Source organism: Notothenia coriiceps, unplaced genomic scaffold, assembly GCF_000735185.1.
Source record: "Notothenia coriiceps isolate Sejong01 unplaced genomic scaffold, NC01 NC01_scaffold00000339, whole genome shotgun sequence".
In the NCBI taxonomy this organism is placed as follows: domain Eukaryota; kingdom Metazoa; phylum Chordata; class Actinopteri; order Perciformes; family Nototheniidae; genus Notothenia; species Notothenia coriiceps.
This window is the reverse complement of record NW_011333040.1, coordinates 20,821,525-20,846,990: the sequence shown is the minus strand read 5'-3', so window position 1 is coordinate 20,846,990 and position 25,466 is coordinate 20,821,525. Positions and strand designations below refer to the sequence as shown.

Genomic DNA, 25,466 nt, shown 5'->3' with positions numbered 1-25,466 from the left:
CAACTGGTATAGTATGTGCAATGGCCCATTTATTTTAAGCAGACAATGATAAAAAAAAAAACATTTTGTTTTCTAGACTGAAACGCAATACTTGCTAATCACAAATCTGGACCCTAATGTCATTATAACTGTAAGGTGTTCTTTCAGACAGCCATGTGCATCCGGTCTTTAGCCACCTCTACTAAACTAAAGAATTTAGAAGCCCTTTCTGTCAGAAAAGTCCTTTGTTTAGACAACACAGGTTCAAGTTAATAGTTTGTTTTAAAATAAAGTGTACACATTAAGGCTGCGGTGTAAAAACTGGATCATATGTCAAAGACAAAAGCTTTACTATCAACAGACCAATTTGGCCACTTGTCCTTTGTGCTGCTACAGTGACATGGACATTTATTTTGAAATGTATTTAGTAGCATAAACCGGAAATTGCGCAGGTGGATGGCAGCTAGCTTCACACAGCGCATAAATCATGTTTGGTAGGCAGCGAAAGGTGGAGAGTCTGATACAAAGCCTGTGTCCTTAGTGATTGTCAGGGTTTGGCTAAATATATATTGAGGATTACGCCCGTCATCCGCAAGAAGAGACGACACTTTTGTGTGAGACAGGCGCTAATTAATGTTTTTTTCGCATCAACCGTTGTTGCTAGCTAGTGTAAAGCGGTTAGCAGCGTTAACGTCAATAGGAGCTAACGTTAACGTCATATCGGTACCGACAATCATCACCGGTCCTATTTGACGGCGATTCTGTGATTAAAGGAACTCCAACCCTCTGCGTATGCATCCTACAGTTTACAAGTGGGCAGCGTAAAATGATGAGCTTCAGCTAACCCAGCTAGCTGTTTGATTAGTGTTTGCTCTCCTCACTGCCACGGTGCCGAGTGTCCACGTCTAGTGTCGTCTGCTGTGTTGAACGGAGCCAGCTGAGCTAGGCCACGTCCCTGCGGGCGTATTTCATCTTCCCCACTGACATTGGACCCTTAACAGAGAAGATGCGTGTTTGCAGAAGGAGGAAGGAGAGTAAAAAAACAGTAGATATGTGAAAAGTATTGATCCTTCATGACTCTGTGTCTGTATAGTGTTTGCTTTTCCGAGCGGTTGCCGCATAAGCACGGCATGTCACGTAGACGGATGTGTTTTACAGACTACTCTCACTGAGTCTGCTGGCTGAAGTATCGTTACACTTTGTTTTTGAAATGGTTGGGTTTGGTGCAAACCGACGGGGAGGCCGCCTCCCGTCCTTCATCCTCATCTTCTTGATGGTGATCATCGCCATACTGTCTTTCAACTACTGGACAGTGTCCAACAAGCACGGCCACTTGCTGGACGAGCTGCTGGAGGTGCAGACGCAGGTGAAGCGCACGGACGCGGCGCGGAGCCGGCTGGAGAAGCGCAACTCGGAGCTGATGGTGCAGGTGGAGACGCACAGGAAGCAGATCGACCAGAAGGAGGTGGACTACAGCGTCCTGGAGGGCAAGCTGCAGGCCCGGGAGACTCTCATTAAAAAGTGCACTGATGAAAAGGTATAGTAGCATTGTCTGATCCCAACCCCGGATTCATTTAATCCATATTCAATAGAATCTAGCAGCATAAGAAATGATCAGAGGATGCACGTTGTGCTTCACGTGGAAACAAGTAACCAAAGCTCTCACTGACTGGCATAAGCCTTCTGACTAATCATTCTCAAGTATAGACATACATCAATGTATGTCTATATTTTGGGCATAACTGGTCGAAACAGTGGTGGAAGAAGTACTTGTATCCTATAATTAAGTATTGGAGTAGAAGTATAACATGGTATACAACATACAATACTTAAATAAACTAAGGTCATGGCCAAACTGTAATTGTACTTGGCTACATTATACCACTGCTACTGCTGTTTTGCAATATTTAATTTAGGGGTGAAGTAATACTTTCTTAGATTAAACATTAATAGGGTTGCAAAAACACAGCAGCGCTATTGTTCATTACACTAAGCTAGTCAGTAAATAAAGAACACATAACTGTTAGGCAATAAGGAAACGTTTATATTTCAATCCACATCACAACATTACAATAACCTAAATCTTATTAAGGGGTAAACTATATTTCTGTGATCTTCCATCTCTATCAGATGCAGCATGTAAATGAAAACGTCTGTATTTGATGATGGATGACGATCATTTTAATTACTCTAAAGAGGCATGGCGATGGAGTCATTTTAAAGAAAGCAATAATGTGTCTCTATTAGTCTATGGTACCAAGTTTCAGATATTACATAAATGTCTCCTTCCTTAGAAACCAACAACTCATATCTCTCTCAAGTGTTTGGAAATCTATCCCATTTAGATTTGAAGAAAAGGTGTAATGGTGTTGTTTCACTGCCTCTCAGCCATTTGTATAGTATCTACGTTTCGCACACTTGTTTGCTCCACAAGGCTATTCCCACCTTTTGCCCCGTTTAGTGGACCAGCCAGCAATTCACTGTTTTGTGTCCCGGCACCCTCTGAACATCAGTGTGTGTCCAGTTGCCCTGGGAGACAATTAGAGCACAGATGGAGGGGTAGGGGGGGGTCCTGTAATTTTCATTAAGTCTGACATGCTTATTTCTCATGACAAGCATACATTTGTTTAACCTATGGTAATCCTGTTTGTGGCGTAGAGTCATAGTCATACCTCATCCAGTAGACATAAAGCAGGAGAATTTAGACATTTTGAGAAGAAACTCATTGTGAAAAAGGTTGGATCCTAATAGACAAGTGTATGGCAACCCATTGATAAAGAGTGATGTGTAAACTCAATAAATGCTTGTGTATTTGCAAGGTTCTCTGCCGGAGTATGTGGTTTGAGGAAGGCAGCAATTAGTTGTTTTGCTGACAAGCTGTCCTTGAGCACATATAATCAGATTCCTCCTGTCTTTTAGAGTGGAGTTAATTACTTTCTGAGTGATGCTGCTTATAATGGGACACAAGCATACATAATGGTTGTACATGCACAGCAAAATAAAACCAGCCTGTGTTTTTTATAGTGAACTTGGCCATTAGTATTAATGTATTTTTGGATGAATAAATCAAAAAGAATAATTTGTCAGTCTGATGGGGAAAGTTTTGATTCTGAATGGTTTCTCCTGCCAACCGTCACACAATGTTTGTGAAACTACTCCCATGTTCTGTTGCCAAAACAAATCGTCGCAAAACAACGGCCCTGTAACAGTTATCCTTCTTGTTATGTGGCACTGTATAATCATCTTCAAACTGACATCTTTTACTGACCCTGAATGTTTCTTTTCCCAATGTGTATTCATCATTTGTGACACCAAACCCCTCTTGGCAGCTAAATGTTTTGACACTGTTGCACTGTTTGTGTAAGAGATTAACAGAAATGTAGTCAGACAGTGCTGTTGTCGAGGCGAGTAAAGATGGTGACGTGTGGAATAAAGAGGAGCCTATGCTCCCTCGGTTCTTGTTAGTAACTTTAGTATCCGGTTCCATGTTCCTGTAATCAAGATAAGGGTAGGGTTTGAGTTGCAGTTGTTCCACTCCTTTCTTTTGTCAACAGTCTAACCCTGTTTCAACACATCCTCATTGCATACAGTGAGAGGCCTGCAATGCAGAGAAAACAGGGACAGTTGAGTCTTGAATGGCCTCTACACAGTACAGCAAATACAGCCTCGTGCCCATGGGATTAATGCAGGAAATACAGGAATGAATAATGCCCACCCTTTAGTGTATACAGTCTGTAAAGATTCTGGTCATGTTGTCTATCTGTACAGGAAGCTGTTGAGGACTTTTTAGGAAGTGCCAGACGAAAGCTTTAGTCTTAACATCTCTTGACCTTCATGCTGTATTTGCTGGCAGCTCTTTCCTTATTGCCTTCTGTTTCTGCATTATAACTTAATATGACTGAATGTACTGCTTTTCTGTGGTGATTCCTCTCTTTATGCTCATCAAAGTTAATCTGTATTTTTGACAGAACAATAATTATTTTAAGATCACAAATTCTGCAATATTTGGTGGACTTTTGATACTTTAAAAGTGGGGCCATTATTCAAGATCACCACAGGTTTTGAGTTTTTCAAAGGCAAACTAAAACTTTTTCAAACCTACCGGTATAGTTTGATACTCAAAGATTGAGTTCGTGTTTGACTTTAGGTCCAAGTGTTCCTCCTTGACCCTTGTACTGTTTGCCTTTATACACTGCCGTGTATTAGATTAGATTAGAAGCATTTATTATCATTATACAAGTACAATGAGAACTTGAAGAGTAAAGCTACTCCTTTTTAAGGTGCCTTTGTGAGACAAGTGTATTGGCTTTTATTACAGTGAACCAGGGTTTCTAGTTCCTGTTCTCTCAGTGTAAGTGAAGCAAGTAAAAAGGGTCACAAACCAGTTTGTGCAACCAATGTCTGTGCTGCTTTCTACTAAGTATTTCTTAACATGACATTGGCGCCCGGGATTTTAATTACAGTCTAATACCCCATCCTGGTTTTGATAAACAAAAGCACATTGCCTTGTAGCAGTAACTGCTTGTCACAGTGGTGCCATCTGTTTGTGCTGTGAGGTCTTGTTACACAGATGAACAAGACAAACCTGTTCCTCTTTGTTTTCTCCTGCGTTACTTACTGCATAGTCTAATCATTATAGAACCTGTTGAACCATTTAGTCGTCTATGGCTTAGCAGGTACCTCCTTTTAAGCTTTTGTTCTACCAGTTTAGGGTGCAATAGTGTTTATGAAGCCCTCCTTTAGGTGATTAGACTTCTGAACACATTTCCTCTCTTCTGACAGATTAAGGTGCAGAGTGATGTCACAGCCCAAATGACAGAAATACAAAGGCAGAAAGGTAAGAATGTAGCTCTATCTGACCAGCAGAGGGCACTATCCAATGCCAAATCTGTGTCTTCAGAAAACATATTTTATTTAACACTCTAAAATAATGTATTTGTGTGACTTCAAACAGAGCAGCTAAATGAGCTGAAGCAGGAGTTCATTAAACAGGAGGAGCAGCTCAGAGAAGTGAAGAAAAATAGCACTACCTTGGAAAGGAAACTGGAGTATGAGAGGTATGTTAAATCTTTACAACTTCCTGTCATCCTTAATGATTGCCTTGGGTGTTTTTTCACTTTGACAATCACAGTTTTTCACTTGTAAAAAAACCTTTGACATATCTACAGCACTTGAATTTGTGCTTATTATTATTATTATTATTATTATTATTATCCACTTTTATGACAAGTCGCTGGTTTTTGGTTGAAATATTCAATGTAGTTTGCTGATAATAATAATAAATTGGTTATCTTAATTGACTATTTACTGTACTTGTGTTTCTGTGAGGCAGATCTACACTATACATTGGGTGTCATAAGGATGTAAAAATGTATTTCGAAAATATATTTCTGCTCACATTTGAAAAAACGTGTTTCCCTGCTATTTGCACACATCACTTTCATAGTTTGGTGAAAGTATGTGTGTAAAACTAACGATGAATATTTGTTTGCTAGTTTACAGTGTGGGCGTCAGATTGCACAACTGAAAGAAGAGAATGAAGAAACAAAAAAGACCCTGGAAGAACAAACATCCAAGCTTAGACAGGTTAGTATTTATAAAACATCAGCAATCAAGAAAGGGACATTTTGGAATGACTGTAGTTAATGGTGGAAGGCTGTGGCCCTCTGCTCTTCAGCACTGAAGCATTTATATTATCTAACTGTACAAAAATCTAAAGCTCCCTTATTTAATTATTCAGAGTGTAATGGACGGCCAAAAGGGTGCAGGGGCAGGAAGACACACAGATGGAGCACCCGGGGAGGAGATGGCTGGAGAGCGCCATACAGTGGCCACTCACCGGCATGACAGTCCAGTTTTAATAGGTACAATGGAAGTGATGTGTCAACCAAAGCTTAAACTGTGTTTATTGATTTTCCTTTTATTCCTTTGCACTTACAAGATAAATGTAGTATTTGATACCAATTGCTTATAATTCTTTCAAAGATTTTGTTGATATCATACCCACACTCTGTTTGTTTCCTGTGGTTGGCAACCCTTTTTTTATGCAACTATTTAATGAGGAATAACTGAAGTTCCATTCCCTGTGCTCTAGAAGAGATGAGTAAGCCTGGCAGTGATGCTGGTATGCCTGGTATTGAAGACAGTGAGGTGGGAAAGATCGACGATGTGCAATTTGGTAAGCATTCTTTTAAGGGGACATTTTTTTAAGGCAGTCAAATATAAATTAAGATTATTGTTTATGTTTTTAGTTATTCTAATAATAAACCATATAAAGGTAAAATAAAGGAGAATTGTGCGCATTAATATAACATAACATAACTTAACACAAACATAATTCCAAAAATTTAAAACATTCAAAGTAAATTAAGGGCAGTGAATTTTCTAATCCTGAATTCGTCAGGTAAGCTATTCCAAATAAATATGTGAAAGAATCAGCAAATTACATTGCAAATTAAAAAGTAATGTACAGGTAAGAAAAATGTCAAATTGAAACAAAAACTGGGTCCACTCCATTGTATGACACTAAGTGTGGTATCTTCAGTATATTTGATTCACACTTTGTCTCCCAATTGATCCACAGCCTTGAAGAAGCCAGCCATCACTCAGAAGCACGATGAGGCCCCTGATATGGTGGTGGGAGCTGGTGCGGGACCTGGAGTCGGGGCAGCTGATGGCCCCGGGGGCCAGGGCCTGTCTCTGGATCAGCCCGGGCTGCAGCAGGACCGAGTGGAGGCTCGAGCAGTGATTGAAATTCCCAGTGTCATCAAACAGGCAGACAAACCTATAGTGTTTGAAGAGGACAACAAGGCCGTCATCAAGGCAGACGAACTAGGAGAACAGCAAAGACAAGTACATGGTACAGAATGCGTCACATCTATATCATTGGTTTAAATTACAGATGTCATTTTTTACCCATGACCCCGATCTGAGTCATTCAATATGAGTACCTGCCAATACCGAGATCCGGGTTTTATCTTTGTACATTTTTATAGATTCTTCCCAGTCTTTTGTTTAAAATTCAGTTGCCATATTAAAGAACACAAATAGAGTAGTTTTGCTACATTGTGTTTTATGAATGACAGGTTATTAAAAAGGCAATAGTTTGCCCTCTATTGGGGGAAACTAGCTGTGCTGTAGCTCAGATTTAGTTAAAGCATATAAGGAGGTGGTTTACAACAGCAAATCCTAACCGTGTTTCCTATTGTCAGCTCCTGATAATGTCAAAGGTGACAGCGAACACTTGAAGGGGATCCCTCTGCCTCCTAACCCAGTACAGGTGCCCAACCCCCTCCAGCCTCACCACGCCAAAGGCCAGGTTCCAGCAGAGCCGGTGCGCCACCGCCAAAGTGAGTTCCTCCTCCACACTTTCAAAAAGATAAATCATTTGCAAGGGAATTCGGGGTTGGAGAGAAGTTTTAATTTATTTTAAAGGTATGGGAGAAATGCAATACACAAGGAACTGTACATTTCTGTTAGCTATGCCTTTGTGCTTAGCTGCTGCCTCCCTGCTCTCTGTGATGTGTGCCAACGCAGAGGGTGAAATACAACTTTGAGTCATGCTGTCTGTGTGAATTATGCCCATCACTAACTGGTTCCACCCCCACTTCTACATAACAGATTTTCATGAAAGTCAGTTGTAAGTCATGTCATGTCTGAGAAAGGCTAGGAGCTCTGTCAGGGAGGAGAGAGGGCTCAGTGGCAGAGGAGAGGAGACAAATCACAAACACCTGGCTCCGAGATGATCCTTTCCTGCTGCCTGGCTTCTGCTCTGCTCTGCTGCCTTCTCTCCCTCCTCCTCCTCTTCCTCGGTTTTCATATGCTCTATGCTTTCACCTCCCTTACACCTCACCTTCTGTACCTCTGCTGTACTGCTGCTCACTGACTGCATTCAGTTCACGCGTTCATTTTATTTTTCTTCTAATCTTCCGCCTCTGATTTCATTATACTTGCATCCTATTATGACAAATGAACAGCGGCACCCACCAGATGTCTCGTTTTTTGGCAGTGTCTGGTGCTCACTAGACGGGCGCAGCTCGAACAGTGCCTGGCTCAGAGAATCTCGAGTCCCTGCCAGTCCTGTCGTGATCAGAGTTGCCATCTGAAATCAGAGAGGAACACAAACTGCCTCTGATGTCTGTGTCATTATAGATCAGAAGGCAAAACACTCTTTGTTTGTCCATATTTAATGATCACTTTTTCTACTTTTGGCAATTTATACAGCATTTGAATCAAGTTTTGGAAGTTATAAGAACTATTATCATGTTCCAACCATTAGAGTTTAAATGGCCATTTTAAACCAGCTGCTGTATCTGAAGCTGCATCAAATCGATATTTTTTCTATCTGCACACTATAAATGCAGTTCAATAAAAAAATCACACTTACTGTGCCTTGCTACCTTGAGTTGAATCCACACTTCCTCACAGTACCAACAAAAATAAACATTATTGGATTTACAGCAGGGCTATTGTATGTGATTGATTGCATCGTAAAGATGGTTCAATCAGTAACTCAATCAGTGCTTGGTGCTCTCTAGACTTTACACAGTCCCTCATTACAAAGGGAAACCCATTTGTTTCCACTCACTCTGCTTTCTAGTCCATGATTTACTCTGCTTCACTCTTCAGGAACACTTGTCTTCTAATTACAATCTTTCACCTTGTGTCCATGCACCTCCTCATCTTTGTCATCCTCGTCATGCGATCACTTATTCCTTCATGCATTCATTATGCAATATTTCATCCATTCCTCGCTGTCTTCCTACAACTGCCGCCGCTTCCCTCCCTTCCTGATGAGGCCCTTCTCTGCCTCCTGCAGGCCGGTTCTTTGATGAGAACGAGTCCCCAGTAGATCCGCAACACGGCTCTAAGCTAGCGGACTACAATGGGGATGATGGGAACGTTGGTGAGTATGAGGCCGACAAGCAGGCCGAGCTGGCCTACAATGAGGAAGAGGATGGTGATGGTGGGGAGGAAGACGTTCAAGGTGAGCCAGGCCGGGGGACCGGACTGCCTGTCCAGATGTGTGTCCACCATTCCTCCCTTGCTACCTCCCTCCACCCCTCTCCTGCTGCCGCCCCATGCATTTGTCCCTACAGTTAGAGTAGCTCACAGTACCCTGAGTTTGGTCCATGAATCAGTCATAAACTCCAGATATTTAAGAATTACGATGTAAAAAAGAAAACTGCCATGTATGCAGACATTGTTTATTGTGTAAGCCCAGTACAATCTGAGCACCATGTAGAGGGAAACTTGTGGTTCTGTGAGATCAATTCAATGTCCATCTAGTATTTTTCTCTCCTGCCTGTGCTTCTTTTTAGCTATACCACCTGTCTGTGCCCACCACACATCTGACCCACATCTAGAGCAGTAGATAAATATAGCTCACTGTGTTTGTGAATGTTTCTGTGTTGTTCTCCTTGAAACATTGAAATGCATGTCCATGCTTTATTTTGTTGTTGTTATTGTTTCCTACCATAACATTCTGATTGCCTTTTTTAGATTACATTTGTATTATTTAATTAGATTGCATTTGGATACTATTTTGATCTTTAATGGCTATGATTCTTGTTACTTGTTATATCTGATTTATATTTATTTTAGATAAATGTCTGACAAAATCAGCTGAATCATGGGTTGCAATTCCTCTATGGGAGTTTCAATTCAAACCCACTTTATAAAGTACATCTAAACAACGAAAACATAAATCTTGACACTTGTGACCCAAGTGCATTGTATGTGACCATTTATTTTATGGATGTTGACTGTATTAGTTTGTGTTCTATTGATGTGATTGGACTGAAAGGGAAGACATTGTTAAGATAATCCACTTAGCTTTATGCATCTTATTTTACAATGGAGTATGGTTTCAGCACTTCGTTAAGTGTATTGTTTATTTCATCTCTAATGCTTGTGTTGCTTTCTTTTTTCCTAGATGATGAAGATAGAGACATGCAAGGAGACCGGGCTGTGGATTATGGGAAAAGACATCAAGCCATTGACATTCTTTGAATGGGAAATCATTCAGCTGAAACTCATTACAAATATTCAGACAGTCTTCTACACGTTCTTCAGGAAACGGTTTGAACATCAATATGTTTAAGAATTTATAGGATGCATCTTCTATGTCACAGACTATCATAAAAAGACATTGCAACTAATGAATTAATTCTAAATAACATACTATAATACGAAGAAAAAAAATCATGGCACTGTCCGGAGATGGTGATTTGCTAATGGTTCTAAGTTATGGCAGAAGGGATCATATACTGTCCACTGACTGTTGAGTTTGTGATTTGATAACTGCCATAGTTCATACAAAGTGATCTGGAAGAGCCCACTGCTGAACTTCTAAGGTTTGTTTTTGCTGTTTCTTTCAGGTTGATGTTGCTTGATAAAAAACAAACTCTTCACCTGAGATGTTTATCAAAGAGACTAATACGACATTCTGCCTTTCTAACATAATTTTGGGACTTTTACATGGAAAATCTTGTTTTTCTTCGTAGAGTGGGAATGCATTGCAAATGCCAAGGACTTTGCTTAAGGCCTATTAAATCAATTACGTTTCTTTGTGACAGACACTTGAAAGTGATCCTTGTTCTGTTTTTTTTATGATGCCATTGCATGCATATGAAAGTTTTTTTTAATAATAATCAAACTGAGCAAAATACTGATGCTTAAGCAATACTTAGAGCTTTGTTAGTATCCTCCAGTGTGCAAAGATTAAACAAGCACATATAGTACTGACATACTGTACACATGCTTCCATTCATGAGGTCTCTTGTACATAATGTAGTTCAACTGTTACCATTTGTACTGAGGAAAACCTAATTACTCACCTTTAGGGAAATTTGTGAACATGAAAACAGTTTGTGCAGCCAGAAAAAAGTGATTTCTCATGGAAAGGCACATTGAATGTAATTTTATTTTATTAAAGTTGATGCTTCGTGTCATTTTCCCTTGTGATATTGCTTTAGTCAATTGAGATGTAGAAATTAGTTTGTCATCGGTAGTGATTGGATTACTCAGGTGATACGGCTTTAAATGTAATTTGGGTCAGCTGTTTTCTAATCGCAAAGGTGGATGTTTAGCACATGAATATTTAGTTCATAACTGTAATGCGCTTTCCTTTTTCATTGATAAAAACACATGTTGATATGTTCAGCAAGAACCCATAAATATCCGATCGATTGTTGACATTATTCATTTACTAGCATGCATACGGGCAGTGAAATCAAAGCTGTGAGAAGAAAAGGCGAGTGGTAGTGTTCGCTGCAGACTGGCTGGTGTTTTTCAGAGGTAAGGGGGTGTGTCTGTGTCCCATACGGGTATCTGCCTTGGAGAGACTGAGCAGAGGCGGGAAATGGCGCCTGGTAACACAACGATTTGTCGTTTCGGAGACGGTACTTAAGTAGATGTACAGAAAAGGTCGGATGAGAGCACGAAAACAACACGGCTTCTGTTGTGATGGTTAATCGGTGTTGAATTCTCATCGCCAGACACTGCGGATCACTTAAAGTAAGTCGGTAACGTTAAGCCTTCTTCGATCATTTGTCTTTTTGGCTTGTGGTTTGTGTAATGTTGGCAAACAACAGGATAAATAGTTTCCCTCGCTGCCTATGTACATCTGTTAGCCCGAAGCAGTTTTTCAAAAAGCCTATGTAGGGCTAACGCTAAGCTAGCGGTGCTAAGCTAACCACAGCTAAGCTAAAACACGGCCTACATCGGAACTGATATATTCCTGGCGGACTCAAAATCTCAGTTTGGACTCCTTCTTTTAAATTAATGGTATTCATCAAAGAATAACGATGTGAGAATATGAACCATTACTCTTTTAATCCGTTAAAACAAACGGAAAGTAAGGTAATACGGAGCGTCAGGGTTGGTTAGCTTCGTGGAGGCTAACGCACTCCAATGGCATTCCACAACTGAGCTGTGCTAACGTCAGTTAGCCAACACTGTCTTGTCCTATTTTTGTAAAGTCTTCCAATGGGTGTTGAGTTAGGCATGTTTGTGTACCACAATTTATGAATAACGCCCCACGACTGCAGCATTGGCTCAAGATTACGTCGACGGTATTCAGAAGATAATTTGGTTACAATGTCAGTTAGCTGTTTTGATTAATGATGTCTGACGAGTTCCCAAATAAATCTAAGCTTGACCCTGTAAATATCTCCAGTAGACAGTCGAGTCAACCCCAGCAGCGAACCAAACACAAGCGAGCCGACTAATGTATCTTACTTTCGTTATAGTATTAATATTATTTGTAACAATTTAAGATGCCGCACTGGCTTGCTAACGGTAAGTTAGCCTATTTGGGCTCGCCTTGTTGAACCGCTACATGGTGCCGAGCTGTTTTAACATCTCACATTACCTGTAGATGTCACTTGTGCAATCTGGCGATGGTAAATTAAACAGTTTGTTTACAAAGGTCTATTGTGAACATGTATGACTCCTGACTCTTTAGTTTAGGTAGTGTAGCTTAATCGAGCTAGCTGCTCAATTAGCTGCAAATCTTAATAGTCGTAAGGCTTTGCTGCAAACGCTGAGTTGTGTGCATGAATGAGGCAACTGGACCAATGACATGTGTTTTTAATATTGTTTTCCCAGTTAAAGTTGGTCTGAATTGTTTAGCCACTTTCAGTAATTTCTGTAACGGGTTGTCCAACAAGAGGCCCCGTTTGTTTCTCCTCGCTAGCTCGTTCATACAGTGACGGTGGCATGTTCCTATTTCCCGCTCACTTACTCGTACCGTCCTAGCTGTGTACATGGAGCTTCGTTGGGGGGTGACATCCTACAGAGGTGGATTTTAAGCAGCCTTGTTGTTGGTGCATGCAAGCCGTGGCGAAATGTAATCATATAGTAGGCTGAAAATAGCAAGCCTGTTATTTTTATTTTGCAAATACAGGTAAAACTTAAGTACATACTGATATTAGCAATTTGTACGAACAGGAAAGGGGAGAGAAAAGACTAAGAGTAACATTCAGTGCATAATACACAATGTTCTAGTGTTTCCTGTATCAACCTCTGTAAACATGTGTAGATGTTATTTGTTTTAATTTGATCAGATTACCAGATACCTATTTGTCAGTATTGACTCATCCAGAGAAATCTGTTGACACAAGGGTCTGATTAATTACAATTTGAACTTTTGATGAAACAATTACAAAAGCTGATGTGATCAAGAGGAGTTTAAACAAATACTGATTAAGGATAACTGGTGTAATCATTTAATGTAATAAAAACACAATGAATAAATATGGTGATGAAATGGTTTGTTTTGAATCAACCATGCACTGTTTGCATTTTCAGTGCATCTCTTTTAAAACAAGAACTTTTTTTTTTTTTAGATTGTTCAACCATCACTGCTTTACTGATGCAGTTAATGTGTATGTGTGCATGCACACAGTACACACAATTATGGTGTGTTCATGGATACACCCCTTTGTAAATGTAAAGCAGATGTAGTAACGGACATTTACAGTATTTGAGATTTACAGTATGTATTGAGAGAGTGCTATTGTGTGTTTAGGGAAGCTGACACGTTGTTGATATGTCCAGACACATTTTCAGCCAGCTGCTGTTACATAACCTTAAGAGGCTGCCATGCTTGACTGACAGACAATTCATGTTCACTGTGAATTGTTTTTAGTTTTCCATCGGCATGCACTTGAAGACACCGTTGACCGATATAAATCCCTCAGCTTTAGTGAGTAAGGAGTGTATTCCCTTTTTTTTTTTAGATAGATTTAATCTTAAAACAACGTTGTCCATGTTCACAATTCTTCCACTATTGACTGTATTTTGGTTTCTCGACTTCAACATAGGTCTTCCATGTAGCTATTTCATTTTAAGTGTGGGTAGTAGTGTGTTCTTGGGCAATGTATTTTTTTTTACTGTACGGATGGAAGTAAAGCCAGCTGTGGCTGCAGTGATCCACTGTGATGTAAGTGAAATGGGATCTTGAGTGCATCCAGATGTTAGCAGGAAAATCCAGCAGTATTCCACCACTACTGATAGATACACCCCACAGAAATATTAATTCTAGAAGCTCAAAGAGTTGAGACCAAGAAACTGTGTTTCCTTGACTGCAACGTAATTGTGGTTTCCTTTTTTCTTTCCCCCGTTTCTGACTTTCTTTTTCTTTTTTTTTTAAACAGCCTTACATGTGACTGCTCAAACAATGAGGCTGAGAATGCGTAAGGCGTCTCAGCAGTCGAACCCCAGTCTGGAGAGCCGCCCGTCTCGTACCAAGCGGAAGCATTCAGAGGTAGAAGAGGATCCTCCCCCTCCTACCAGTGGAGGGAGGGGCATTTTCTCCACCATCAAGAAGTTCATCAGAGGAAATGCTGTTAAGGTAACCACCTCGCTGATAACATCAAATGACCCTGCTTTTAAATTGACTTGAATGCAAATATGAGTGTGGGGTTTTTTCTGGGAGCATTGGGGGATATTTGTTGCTGTGTTTGGTTTAAAAGTGCTGCCTTTTTTGGGACTCTGTTTTAAAACTGTTTTTAGCACCATGTTCTCCTGGTGGCTGAGTTAAATACCGTGTTTCTTGGTACATAGTGTCATGTTTCTAGATAAATGTCTGGAGGAATGCAGCAGCTTGTCTGAGAACCCGGACTCGGTTCTAATTTTAGCTTCTTGCTCGCAGTCAGTGTGCAGGAACAGGAGGCAGGAACAAGTGGAAAAGTCTACTCTACCAAAAACAGACTTTTCCTCTGGAAAGAGAATGGGACTTTTGGGAGTTTTTACATGATATTTTTATTTCATGGTCCTCCCTGCATTTACTTATTAGGTCATAATTTAAGATGTGTAGCATATGGCTGTTGATGCTTTATTGTCTCTATTCATTGTTAAATAATAAACAAGCTGAATAAAACAAATGTTTTACTATTTATCTAATGGTCTCTATAGTTAATAATAGTATAAATGCAGGTTCATTGTATGTCACACCATGCCAGATATTTATAATTATAAACAGGAAGAAGCGTGGCGTGTGGTGCAGTGGTTTGTGTGTTGGTGTTCTGATCAGGGGGTCACAGGTTCAAACCCCACTGCAGTCAGCATGTCGTTGTGTCCCTGAGACACTTCACCCCAAATTGCTCCTGTGGGGATTGCCCACAGTATTGAGTATGTAAGTCGCTTTGGATAAAAGCGTCTAAGAAGAGATATGTAATGTAAAAGAAGCAACACTCACTGTTTGAAAATGCAAACTGTTTTTTGGGGGAACTTTTGATTGGTTGATGGTAGCCATAGTTAATAGCATCAGTTTGATTTTGAGATTTTGTCAGAGTTTTGACACCCGATTGGGGACCAGATTTCAGCACATATCCCTCACTGTCTGTTTCACCGGAGACAGCCATGCCTGTTATTTATTTAATTACAACTATCTAACAATGTGAGCTTTTGTCTTCTCAAGGTGCAGCAGGAGAGCCCAGCCAAGAAGACACGCCTCCACTGCGATGTGGACAATAACCTGATCTCCTCCACAACCCCTGACTCCAACACCCCCCGCAGGACTATCGCCAGGAGAGGCTCCCTCAATGGACGTGAGTGGCACTCAATCAGAGAAAATGATCATTTCCTCGTGTTTATGTTTCACTTGTCTCTGTTAACGCTCTCATATTTTAATTCCTCCTCTGCAGAGGCAACCAATCATGACAGGAGTAAGGAGAAGCCCAACGGCAGTCTGGAGGAGACGACGGCCGTTGAGTTGCCAGTCACCAGCCCCCCCAGAAGCACCCTTCTTGGGACCATCTTCTCTCCTGTTTTCAACTTCTTCTCACCAGCTAAAAATGGTAAGCGGACCCTAAGGTAGCCTGTTCGATTCATGGCAGGCATTATGCGCAAACCTAAAGTGTATCTGTACTCAAATGTTTTCATGCTTATGTTACAGCCAGGAGCATGTATTCAGTGTCAGTTAGGGAGATATGTAAGAATGTCATATCATAGTATATATATCTTTTTTTTGTGTGACTAACTTTTTATTGTTTTTTTTGCCCTCACAAAAGGGACTTATACAGATACAAATTATATAGACAATATCACAGTATTTCTGATTAAAAAATAAATTAAAAATCTCTATTGTTATTGCTTCAAAATTATAGGGTTGACTATTGTTGCTTTCACAAGATATTTAAAGGTTATATTTTATGGATGAATGATTATTTGTGATGGGGATATTGACTAAGTGGGTAAAGGTAAATAATAGAACAGTCTGGTACATTTAGAAAATGATATCTCTTTACTGTAATACTGCCTTTAAACAAGGGAAAGACATGTATCCAATGTTATGATATCAAACATCTAAGACCATCTCTTGTCTCGTATCACAATATTGATATAATATCACAATTATCAGTTATGTCAGGATGGTACTCAGTATTGTGTTTTTGTGTCTCAGCCTCCTCTGGCTCAGACTCTCCAGACCAGGCATTGGAGGCAGAGGAGATTGTCAAGCAGCTGGACATAGAGCAGGCAGTGGAGATGCCCACCAGCACAGCCACATCCACAGAGGAGCTGTGCGCCCCCACCAACTACTACTCCAGTGTATCACAGCTTCCACCTATGCGACCTCAGCACATCCCAGAGTTAACTCCCACAGAGGGGGAGGGAGAGCTCTGTGCTGACGCCGACCTTCCACCCCTCACAGGTAGATATGGCAGCTAAGAACCAATGTTTCTGAAATAGAGTTTGAATTCATGTTGACGTTATAGTATCTTGCGTTATTGTTTTCCTGTTTCTCATCGTGCTCTTTTAACGTTTGGTTTGTGTTGTGGTTCCAGCTCCGGGCTCCAGTCCAGAAATGACATATGTGGACGCTCCTCCTGCCGCTGTCCCTCAAGAGGCAACCTATGAGGAAGACTGGGAAGTGTTTGACCCGTAAGTAAACAACTGCAGTCTTAAACGTTTCGTCGTGTGGTCAGACTCTATTGAACAGAATTCACAAGAAAACAGAATAACAATATTTGGAAAGTAAGGGGTAGTGGGATTTTTCATCAAGCAAGAGGGATGAGCAAAGGCAGGGTGTCCGCGGGGTCTTAAAATTTTTTTTTAAAGGTGGTGAATCAATTTAGCGAAAATGAAGGCTATTAAAAAGTATTAAACGGCATTTTCCAAGGTTTTACATTTTGTAGCTTGTTTTCAATAAGTATATAAATTGTCCAAAGAGGTTGTGTTCTACAGTCGGCCTGAATGTAATCACTGCGTAGGTGTGTAGTGTGATTCTGTGTAGTTTATTTATAATAATAATGCATTTTATTTATATAGCGCTTTTCACAACTCAAAACGCTTTACAGTATGAGGGAGGGTAGACAAACAAGGACAGGCAAACAAGTAAGTATATTATATATATATTATTATGTTATATTATGGCATCCCGTTGGATTTGACGTCATCTGAACAGGATATCGCACGCTCACTGCTTGATAGCGCAAAGCTCCGTTTACGCCGGTTGTTAAACAACATCGTTATGGGGAAATGCAAGTTTGCGTCCAAATGTTTGGAAGATAAGGAGGAAGGACAATCAATACTGTATATAGTCAATGTGAGGTAAAGTGTGTCGCCAATGTAACCGGTTAGAACTCCAAGTGGCCATGAGGTCTTGAAACGTATGGAAAGAGTCTTAAAAAAGGTATTAAACTTGACTTCAGGATTCCTGCATATCCCCCCTGAAAGGGGAAAAGGTGAGCTGTTTGATTTGACAAAGTCCAGACTATGATTTAAGTCCAATGTATCCAGACCTCCAAGCTGACGCTTTCACCCACAGCAACACCAAAAAATCAGCAGCAGAACTCCCAATGTTTGATCTCACAAAGTGTTTCCACATGTTATAGTTTGCTATTAATATGAATGATCACAGTAACTAATGAAGTCTGTGTGATGTTTTGATTTGTAGGTATTTCTTCATCAAGCACGTGCCTCCACTGACCGAGGAGCAGCTCACTCGTAAGCCCGCCTTACCTCTGAAGACGCGCAGCACGCCTGAATTCTCTCTGGTCCTAGACCTGGTCAGTTATACAAAAACACGTTTGTTTTTCAAGTTTATTAAAACTCTGTTGACCTTTTTACACATGTCATAAGATTGAGTAAAGTTTCCTTGTATTCTCTCTGTTGTGTCCGTTAGGATGAGACGTTGGTTCACTGCAGTTTAAATGAGCTGGAGGATGCAGCACTTACCTTCCCTGTCCTCTTTCAAGATGTCATTTACCAGGCAAGTTCACTCGCTCTGTTTATCTTTAGGATGCCACTAGAGGGGGATAAAATGTCATTTAAAAAAACTTGCAAAAATAGAAAAACTTGTCATACACTTCGATAACTGTCAAATTCAATAGACAAACCAAAATGAACATTCCTATTAACAGATTTTGACTTGCAATAAACTGTGTCTGTGTTTATCATACACCTTTGCTTACTTGTTATTTCCTGTGTGCAGGTGTATGTGCGCCTGAGGCCGTTCTTTAGAGAGTTTCTGGAACGCATGTCTCAAATCTATGAGGTAACTATAACCCGACGACTCCAACTGAGTCATTAATCCTATAAACTCATCAGATTTAAAAATATGTGAGCTTTTTTATAATGTATTTTCTTCCTTTCCTAGATCATCCTTTTCACAGCCTCTAAAAAGGTCTATGCAGACAAACTGCTCAACATCTTGGATCCTAAAAAGCAGCTCGTGAGGTACGGTGTGTTTTTATATAACTGCACACCTAACTGAAAGCTTGATGCAGGCTGAATGAGCCGGGGTTGGCATGTGCTGCCGTTGAGGTGTCAGTGTTGTGGTTTTCTGAATTATTGATAGCTTTGACCTTGTCACTGATTGATCTTTCTCTCTTCCCTCTACTGTAACCGTAGACACCGGTTGTTTCGGGAGCATTGTGTTTGTGTCCAGGGAAACTACATCAAGGACCTCAACATCCTGGGCAGAGATCTGTCAAAGACCATCATCATCGACAATTCACCACAAGCCTTTGCATATCAGGTGAGCACTTGAACAAATAAAACACTAGAGGTTCTCTGGTTACTGACAAGTATCTGCCATTGTCACCAAAGTCAAACAAAGGAAAAATGATAGATGATGAGGACTGCATTAAAACTAGAATTTAACTTTAATTTTTGTAATGAAATTTATAATGTAGGTTTCAGCCAGCATTAAGCTTTTTCATGATTATAAATAACTCTGGTCTGATCAGTATTCAAATAACAGCATTAAGCTTCTACACAAAAACAGCTGGTCACAACAAACCTTTTATTACATGTTAGACGCTTTTATCCAAAGCAACTTACATACTCAATACTGTGGGCAATCCCAACAGGAGCAATTTGGGGTGAAGTGTCCCAGGGACACAACGACATGCTGACTGCAGTGGGATTCGAACCTGTGCTCCCCCTGATCCCAACGCACTAATCCACTGCGCCACACGCCTCCCCTTTTATAGATTCTATTAGTTAAAGTCTGTGCTTCGGTGGAGATGAATGATTAGATTTTTATCTCACACATCCCCACCTGGTTGAGATTTGCCGAGCTGCCTTTACTTCCCCTCTTTCTAAAACCCAGGATGTGTTATTTGTTGCAGAGATTGGCCTGTTCTGCTCTAATTACCACAAAGCCAACAGGACGTTGATGACTTATCATTGCGACTGAAAGAGATATTTTGTGTAACTAACAGATAACCATCTCCACATCTCATCTGACTAAAAACAAAAAGATTTACTGTTGACTGTCGTGGAGGAATAAAGAAATGAGAAACTATTCACATTTAAGAAGCCGGTAGCAGAGAACATTGAGTTTTTCTTCTTTTAGAAAAAGATTTGAACCAGTCAATTGTTGATTATTTCAATAGTTGACCACTAATCGATAGATCTTTAATCTAATGGAAATGTCTTTCTCTTGATCCTGTCAGCTGTCCAATGGGATTCCCATAGAGAGCTGGTTCATGGATAAGAACGACAACGAGCTGCTGAAGCTGGTGCCCTTCCTGGAGAAGTTGGTGGAGATGGTAAGATGTCCTACTGATCGCTATCTACATCAGTCATATTTGACCATGTCAGTGAATCTAAGTTGTTCTTTATTCTTCTCCTTTCACGGTCCTCTCCCCTGTGATCCTTCAGAACGAAGATGTGCGTCCGCACGTCCGAGAGAGGTTCCGGCTTCACGACTTGTTGCCCCCAGACTGATCCGACCAGTCTCTCACAACGGGACACCAAAAAAAGACTGAAAACAACGTGCGTGTACAAATGCCTTCTTTGGATTACAAACTACAACATTGCCATAACTGTTAAGATTTTTTTTTGCATTTTTTCCGTTTTTAAATCCACTGTTGCTTTTTTTTTAAACTTGAGAAAAGAGGAACCTTTTTAAAGGTCCGGGGGACATTTTCTAAAAGTATAGATGAAATTACACATGCTATGAACAAGCCGAGGCTATTTCCTCTTTTGACTGACTGCAGCTGTGGAGCTGATCTCTCCTCCACTAAACTCTGAGGTCTTGGTGCTGGTTTAGTGGATTTAAAAAAGCCACTTGGTAAAGAGGAACTCCCCCCGGCCCGAGTCCTTGAACCCAAACCAACCCACTGGTGCTCACGCTGTTGACGCTGACAAATAACCACACTCATTTTCAGCAGGAATGACTGGCCTGAAAATCAATCTGCGCATGTGTGTATGTTTACTCCGGGCCACACACACTGACTTGGTGTTTGACAAACCTACGATCTGTAGCCTTTAAAATCATATGCATTCCTCCGTAGCTGAGTCAAGTTTCTATTGTTGGTTGCAGTTTTTTCTGGTAAAACTGGTGTTTCATTGTTTTAAAAAAAAAAAAAGATAGCGTTTCAAAGTGTTTTACTTCTGTTTGTAAGATATGATGTTTTAAAAGGGGTTGTGTACGTTTTTAATTGTAAGCCTTTTTTTCTATTAGGAGAACATGGGTGCATATTAATGACAGTCCACTGCATAGTCTAACTAAATGGACTTTTAAGTATAGTTTGTTCTCTTTTAACAAATAGAGGCTTAAATCAATGTGTTGGCTCCACTGTGGTCACAACAAGGCTCTTTAATTAAATGTTAGGATTAAGAATCTACTTACCTGTAAATCTGACATATTGTAAAGGTTTGAGGGCATTCATTTTCAAAATGATCAGCGTTAACCTTTCTTTGATAATAGTATTTGATTTGTCTATAACCAGTATTGTATTTTTCTCCTAATCAAGTTTTCTGGCTAAAATCAGAGCTCGGTTTCTTTTAGTTGTAATGTGTTTGCAGAAGCATTATGACTAATGTAGCACATCTCTATGTGTCAGAAAGTCTGTTCATATCTAAGGCCGGACGCTGTACCAGCAACATACTGTTCAACAGCTTCCTTGGCTGTTCCTCCAGATGTTTCATTTTTTTACTTTGTACTTTTTAAGTTCCCTTTTTATAGTTTTCTGGTTAGTGCAGTTTAAAGCATTGTGTTTAAGAATGGTAACTACGGTATATGAATGTGTTTCTGCCTGACATCAGCCTGGACACTCAGACACTCTGTTTCTCAACTTTATTTATTTAATATTGAGACAAACGGTATTCTGACATGCAGATGTTTTGTTGGCATCCTTACTCGGAGGTAACGATGGAAAGCCCAACATGACGGACATTGCCCAAACACTCGAGTTAACTTGAATTTCTGTGACAAATTGGCATGCATTGTTGAACCTTTTTTACGTTAAAGCAGATGTGAGTGTTTGGATTGGTTAACTGTACAGTGCCATACGATTCCTCCATTATACCCCCCCCCCCCAGATAGTAAAGAGACAATCAGACCTCAAAGTTCTGCAGACACTCGACCCCCCCTCCCCTGTTATTTTCAGTGTGCTGTATTTGTTGTGTACTGTGATTATCCCCGCTCCCCACCACACCCCCCAGAGAACATTTACCGGGGGATCGTACTGAGCCCTCACTGAGAGCAGCTTCTGCTCACAGATGGTTTCCATCTGTCCATTATTCGCCTTCCTCCACCTTTTTTGCTTTTCCTTCTCCAGAAATCAGAATTAGTTTGTACTGAAGTAACATTTGTTACAGGGCACAATGGTGTTTGCGTGAGTAAACATCTCCGGACTATGAATGTAAATTGTACATGGGGTGAAGTCTTAAGTGTATTTCCGAAATCCTTGTTTTCTTCACCCCTCATCAACTAGAACAAGGGATGGCAGCATGGCTCTGCCGTTCACACGTTGCAGAGGAGGCGAGAACAATACGCAGGAAGAGGAAAACATGTCTTGAAGTCCCCTAAAGTTAGCCCCCCCCCCCTCCTCAGCTCTCACTATCCTGACTGCTATCTTTCAGAATGCAAGCCTCGCGTAGAGAGTGCGATGTCGTCCCCTCCGTGAGACCCTGTGTGTGCAGGATGGGGGGGAGGGGGCCGTTTGATACTTCTCACTCGGCTCATTTGAACGTGCATTACCAGTTTATTGTACACTGAGTGTTGTACAATACATGCAGCTTCATGTTTAAAAAACATCCTTAAAGTAAGGAAAATCTTTTGTATTTTTTATTTCAAAAGGCATGTCCTATCTACTTTTTAAATGTATTAATGAAGATTTAACTTTACATCAGATGGAGTGTTTTCTTTTTTTCTTACAAATATCTGTATGTTTAGTTTAGCGCAATGTCACTGAACTGTTAAACTTAGCATGTAGAGAAAACCGCTTGCTTTGTGGGAAAGTCCTAAATTAAATTTTAATCATGGCACTTTTTCTGCAGAAAAGAGCAATTGTGTTAATGATTTTTTTTTTCTTCCAATACCTGTTAAGCCATTTTACGTGCAACAATTGCTATTTGTGCTGAAGATGTATTTAAAATGTTTTAAGACATCTTTGTACGCCGTCAGGCTTTATGCTATTGTAAAGTGTATATACAGTTACATTGAATTTGAAAGAAAGTTTTAAAGTTAAAAACCTCTTGCATGCTCTTTGTTTTTATTTCTCTTAACTGTCTGAATATAGGGGACAATTCATTAATTCACAATGGTTTAAGTGTGGGGTCCTGTTGCAGCAACTATGCTTATTAAGAGATGGATTTCCTCATTTTTTGCCAACAGAGATGGCACCACTATATGAATTGTAGTAGCATTAAAAGGCCCACAAAAGTTTAGTTATTTTTTATTTTAATGTCGCTAATTGTTCACTTTGCGTTTCAGAGGCTTCATAGTGCCTTGTTTATATTCACTTCATAATGGCCAAATAACTAGTCCACATAGAAATAGTTTATAATTATACCCTTTTCCAGATTAGCCTTTTATCTTAACTTCTTCCATTAACTTTCTTTCAATTATTTAACTATTTGATATTAGATTGTTGGTGTATTTTAATTGGACTCTGTGATTTAGATGATCTTGTTTAATCTCTAAATTGTAGATTTAAGGGATTTTAATGTAATGTTTAAATGTGATTTATTAAAACTTGAATGAGTTTTCCATTTGAAGACTATGGCAATATAGGAAACCTTTAAAATACATCATTATGTAGGAGCCCATTTAAAAATAAGTGACTACCTTGTAGTTCAGTTGATTTGGTACGATTATGTATACTTTTTAACAGGGTTGTTGTTCAAAAATATTTTTGTTTGAGTGACCTAGACCAAATGCTCTTTGACCGTCTGAAGGACCACCATCATTGGGAGCTGTAGTCCGCAGTGGTATTTTGCAGCAGATGTAATGTCTTTAAAATCCTCCAGCTGTCAGCCCGGCGTCTTCTCGCTCCTCTGACAGGGCTCGGGTTTCAGATGCACGACTTAATCAACACACTCCATTAATAATTCAGCACCGATGGCCAGGCTTCTTGCTGAAATCCCTTCTGCATTTCACAGCCCTCATTTCGCACCTACCTTTTTCCCTTTACCGGTGTCCTTAATTACGCCGTTTCAGAGCAGGGGTAGAGTTGCAGGTAGAAGCAGAGGTGAGGAGCTCCAGAGAGCACAGTGGCCTGCTGGGAAAAGATGAAGTTCGAAGGATGAGCGACGACTCTGTATAGTTTACCAACATGAAGCCTTTTCTCAATCTGGTTCTTCCTCACTTGAAGATCTCTACAGGATAAAGCAAAGTTGTTGTTTTTACCATTTATAATCTGGACTGGACGCCTGCTTGCACTTTTTGCATGAGAACTATTACAATGTGGTCGACACCAGCTGCATGCATGCTGGGCATCCTGTTTGGTAAGTACATTACATTTCAGAAAGATTACTGGTTTTTTTCTGTAAAAAAAAAAAAGACAATAGAAAATGTTTCATCTGAGGGCAAAATTAGGTGATATTAATAATGAAAAAGTTTAAATTATTAGTATGAATTGTTAATATAGCTTTATTAACACAAATGAGAATATGTTCTTGTGTAAGACTGAAAATTCTTACACCCTCACAATGTACATAGTAAATGTCTGGTAAATGTTTTTATTTTTGCTCAAGTCAAGAATGTTTTTTTTTCTTTTTTCTGAGCCTTTTAACAGAAAGTAAATTAGATAAATTGGTGTATCTGAGTTTTCAATCATTGATTCTTGATGTCGCACATTTTCACAATACAAAAGCGTATCGGCTCAAACAATTTTTTTTGTCTTTTCTTTGCTTCTTAAAATCTACAGGGATCATATGTGATGTCCAGCAGGTGTTTTCACAACCCAAATTAATACAAAGACAGTCCGACCAGACACCTGATGAAGACACCAAATTAGAGGAAGACATCCGGAAAGTTATTAATCAAATTCACTCTTTGTCCAGTGAAAATGCAAACGCCCGCCGCCTCGGGGTCTCTTTAATGGGAGAGGGTTTTGACCTTAATGCATATTATGGAGCTCTGAGTAACTTATTTTCTATATTTCAACCCCTGCTGGGAGAAAAGTTCATGGATGATCTTCCCAATATGTTAGTGTGTCTACTGTCGGGGAAAACGGATTGTGGCCTCCAGGCAGAACTAACAAAGACCGTGACTCTGGAGTTGGGGAAGCCCTTGCTGACGTTTGTGTCGTCCCTCAGATCCCAGACATGCTCTCCTCTGAGCAGCGACGGAGAGTCAAACAGCTTCATGGGGGCCTACATCAGGATGGGGGAAACAACAACAGCAGCATTAAACGGTTTCCAGCAAACATTCATAAATATACTGTCAAGTGTCCCTCTCTCTGGGAATTTGATAAGTTCTGTGAGTGGCCTCGTGGATGCAGCTGTGACGTATTTCTCAAAGTCCATGGCAGCGTTACTGCAAATACCAATGGACTATATTAAAATAGCTTTACAGTTTGGAATAAGAATACCATCATTAGACGGAACAGAGGTCTGTGAGCAAGGTAAAACATTTAAAGTGTTGCAGTATGAAAAACACTTTATTTTAACTTCTTAATGTTAACCAACTTGTTTTCCCATTGTTCTGCAGGAGATCTCAAGCAGCTTATTTTGTGGTAAGTCAAAAAGTCAGAACCTTTCATTATTAAAAGCTTTTACCACTAGTAGCACTATTCAGCACA

General features: G+C 40.1%; 2 protein-coding genes across 3 annotated transcripts; both read left to right on the top strand.

Annotated features, from left to right (window-relative positions):
- Positions 1–434: 434 nt before the first annotated feature.
- golm2 (golgi membrane protein 2) lies at positions 435–10,931 on the top strand. Of its 2 annotated transcripts, none has more exons than XM_010774845.1 (10): positions 435–1,516; positions 4,762–4,816; positions 4,934–5,036; positions 5,475–5,565; positions 5,720–5,843; positions 6,077–6,157; positions 6,563–6,838; positions 7,191–7,328; positions 8,798–8,965; positions 9,914–10,931. In XM_010774845.1, exons 1-10 carry the CDS (start codon positions 1,190–1,192, stop codon positions 9,988–9,990), a joined length of 1,440 nt encoding a protein of 479 aa, XP_010773147.1. In that variant the 5' UTR covers positions 435–1,189; the 3' UTR covers positions 9,991–10,931. The 2 variants fall into 2 exon arrangements, with proteins under 2 accessions (XP_010773147.1, XP_010773138.1); XM_010774836.1 differs by having other exon boundaries at positions 6,074–6,157.
- A 343-nt stretch (positions 10,932–11,274) lies between these two features.
- ctdspl2b (CTD (carboxy-terminal domain, RNA polymerase II, polypeptide A) small phosphatase like 2b) lies at positions 11,275–22,910 on the top strand. Its single transcript, XM_010774825.1, has 13 exons — positions 11,275–11,496; positions 14,139–14,335; positions 15,404–15,533; positions 15,630–15,782; positions 16,388–16,636; positions 16,770–16,866; positions 17,882–17,993; positions 18,110–18,196; positions 18,419–18,481; positions 18,584–18,663; positions 18,838–18,964; positions 19,887–19,982; positions 20,095–22,910. Exons 2-13 carry the CDS (start codon positions 14,162–14,164, stop codon positions 20,158–20,160), a joined length of 1,434 nt encoding a protein of 477 aa, XP_010773127.1. The 5' UTR covers positions 11,275–11,496; positions 14,139–14,161; the 3' UTR covers positions 20,161–22,910.
- Positions 22,911–25,466: the final 2,556 nt, after the last annotated feature.

Bases quoted from the DNA above. Each gene is read 5' to 3' on its own strand.
- golm2 (XM_010774836.1), top strand. From the start codon at position 1,190: ATGGTTGGGTTTGGTGCAAACCGACGGGGAGGCCGCCTCCCGTCCTTC. The intron at 5,037-5,474 runs GTATGTTAAATC...TTTGTTTGCTAG, and splicing joins AGGAAACTGGAGTATGAGAG to TTTACAGTGTGGGCGTCAGA. The intron at 7,329-8,797 runs GTGAGTTCCTCC...TGCCTCCTGCAG, and splicing joins GCCGGTGCGCCACCGCCAAA to GCCGGTTCTTTGATGAGAAC.
- ctdspl2b (XM_010774825.1), top strand. From the start codon at position 14,162: ATGAGGCTGAGAATGCGTAAGGCGTCTCAGCAGTCGAACCCCAGTCTG. The intron at 15,534-15,629 runs GTGAGTGGCACT...CCTCCTCTGCAG, and splicing joins GAGAGGCTCCCTCAATGGAC to AGGCAACCAATCATGACAGG. The intron at 19,983-20,094 runs GTAAGATGTCCT...GTGATCCTTCAG, and splicing joins TGGAGAAGTTGGTGGAGATG to AACGAAGATGTGCGTCCGCA.